Source organism: Protobothrops mucrosquamatus, unplaced genomic scaffold (assembly GCF_001527695.2).
Source record: "Protobothrops mucrosquamatus isolate PMUCROS unplaced genomic scaffold, P.Mucros_1.0 scaffold_277, whole genome shotgun sequence".
NCBI classification, from domain to species: domain Eukaryota; kingdom Metazoa; phylum Chordata; class Lepidosauria; order Squamata; family Viperidae; genus Protobothrops; species Protobothrops mucrosquamatus.
The window spans coordinates 1176237-1178057 of NW_015386353.1; the positions used below are offsets into that span (position 1 = coordinate 1176237).

Genomic DNA, 1821 nt, shown 5'->3' on the forward strand with positions numbered 1-1821 from the left:
GGTGTTGATTATCATCTTTAAAGCGCACCATGGCATCAGACCTGGTTACCTCCGAGACCGCCTTCTGCCACAGATTACCTCTCACCGGCCGATACGCTCCCACAGAGTGGGTCTCCTCAGGGTGCCGTCAACCAGACAGTGTCGGCTGGCGACCCCCAGGGGGAGAGCCTTCTCTGTTGGAGCCCCCTCCCTATGGAACGAACTACCCCCAGAGATCCGGGTGATTCCGGATCTCCCCTCCTTCTGCCGCGCCCTCAAGACATGGCTATTTCAGCTGGCAGGACTGGCCTAAGGGGTATTTTAAATTTGGTTTTTAAATAACTTTTAAAAAAAGAAAAGGCCTATATTAATATTTCATTTTAACCACATTTTAAATTTTGTATATTGTATTAGCTATTTTGTTTTAAACTGGCTGTAAGCCGCCCTGAGTCCACTAGGAGAAGGGCGGGGTATAAATGTGATTAAAGTTAAAGTTAAAAGTTAAAGAATAGTAGAATGGGAAATCCTGGACCATCATCTAGGTTTACAGTGTAAATTGGCTAACAATTGGGAATCATCCTTCCCCGTATTATGAGCCGGCCTCATTATCTGTCCTTTCCAAAGAGAGATTAGGCAGGAAGGAGATCAGTTTTTATCTTTCTTTTTTCTTGTCTGCAGGGAGACGGGAGACCAGCACTGGACTGACACATTGATGCATGCTATAATGACTCCTGCTTTTAAAGACAATGCACTAATGTGATTAAAAAGGAATGTGGAAAAGAAACCAGAAAAAAAATAGAGAAGCCCTCCAGTCTTTCCAAACCAACCAATTTCTCCCACCCACCCCAAAGTTCTGGCCATTAGACTTTCTTGGGTCTGCGTCCAACTTGATAGTAGTAATAAATGCTGATAAGTACAAAGAGGGCTCGGCTGATGAGAAGAAATGTGGCTCCCATAGACACTTGGCCACTCTCAACCAAGGTGATTGAAGTCACTGAAAGAGAAAGCAGACAGCTGAAGGCTAAAATAAGACACCCTCGCACACCTACACCAAGCAAACTAACACATTAGCTGCCTTCTAGCAATAGCACTTAGACTTACAGCCCTGTCTGAGTGGTTTACAGTGCTTTACAACCCTCTCTGAGCAGTTTACAGAGTCAGCATATAACCCCCAACAATCTGGGTCCTCATTTTACCAACCTTGGAAGGATGGAAGGCCGAGTCAACCTTGAGCCAGTCAGGATCAAAAACTCCTGGAGTGAGCAGTGAAGTTAGCCTGAAGTACTACATTCTAACCACTGCACCACCACGGCTTCTAGAGCTCACCTTGAGATCATTGACTAGCTCAGTGATGGCGAACCTTTTAGAGACTGAGTGCCCAAACTGCAACCCAAAACCCACTTATGTATCGTTGAGTGCCGGCTGGGTGTGGCCCATTGGGTGGGTGTGGCCCATTGGGTGGGTGTGGCCCATTGGGTGGGTGTGGCCAATTGGGTGGGCATGGCTGTGGTGGTAACGGCAGACTGGGTGGGACTAAAAAGTTCAATCAATCAATTCCAACTTTGCAAGATCTTTTTTTTCCCGTGAGAAGCTGAAATTGACTGATTGAACCTTTTTTTTTTGCACATGGCGGCGGAGGCCTAAAGCGAAAAGGTTTTATAAAACCCAGCTGAAGACCTAGGACTGGGGCGACGGCGTGCGTGCCCACAGAGAGGGCTCTGAGTGCCGCCTCTGGCACCCGTGCCATAGGTTCGCCACCACTGGACTAGCTTATTGCATTCTTAGTTAGCAGGATGGCCATGTTACTCTTGGTTTTTAACAAAAACCATCCAAGGTTAAATA

The 1821-nt window shown here is 46.8% G+C and overlaps 1 protein-coding gene across 1 annotated transcript in view; it reads right to left on the reverse strand.

The window, feature by feature from the left end:
- Positions 1–474: 474 nt before the first annotated feature.
- The window catches only part of TP53I11 (tumor protein p53 inducible protein 11), a 72193-nt gene continuing 70846 nt past the window's right edge, over positions 475–1821 (reverse strand). Inside the window, exon 7 of the mRNA XM_015831716.1 lies at positions 475–973. Within this exon, the coding sequence (XP_015687202.1) occupies positions 840–973 (134 nt within the window). The 3' untranslated portion in view covers positions 475–839. The remainder of the gene's footprint in view (positions 974–1821) is intronic.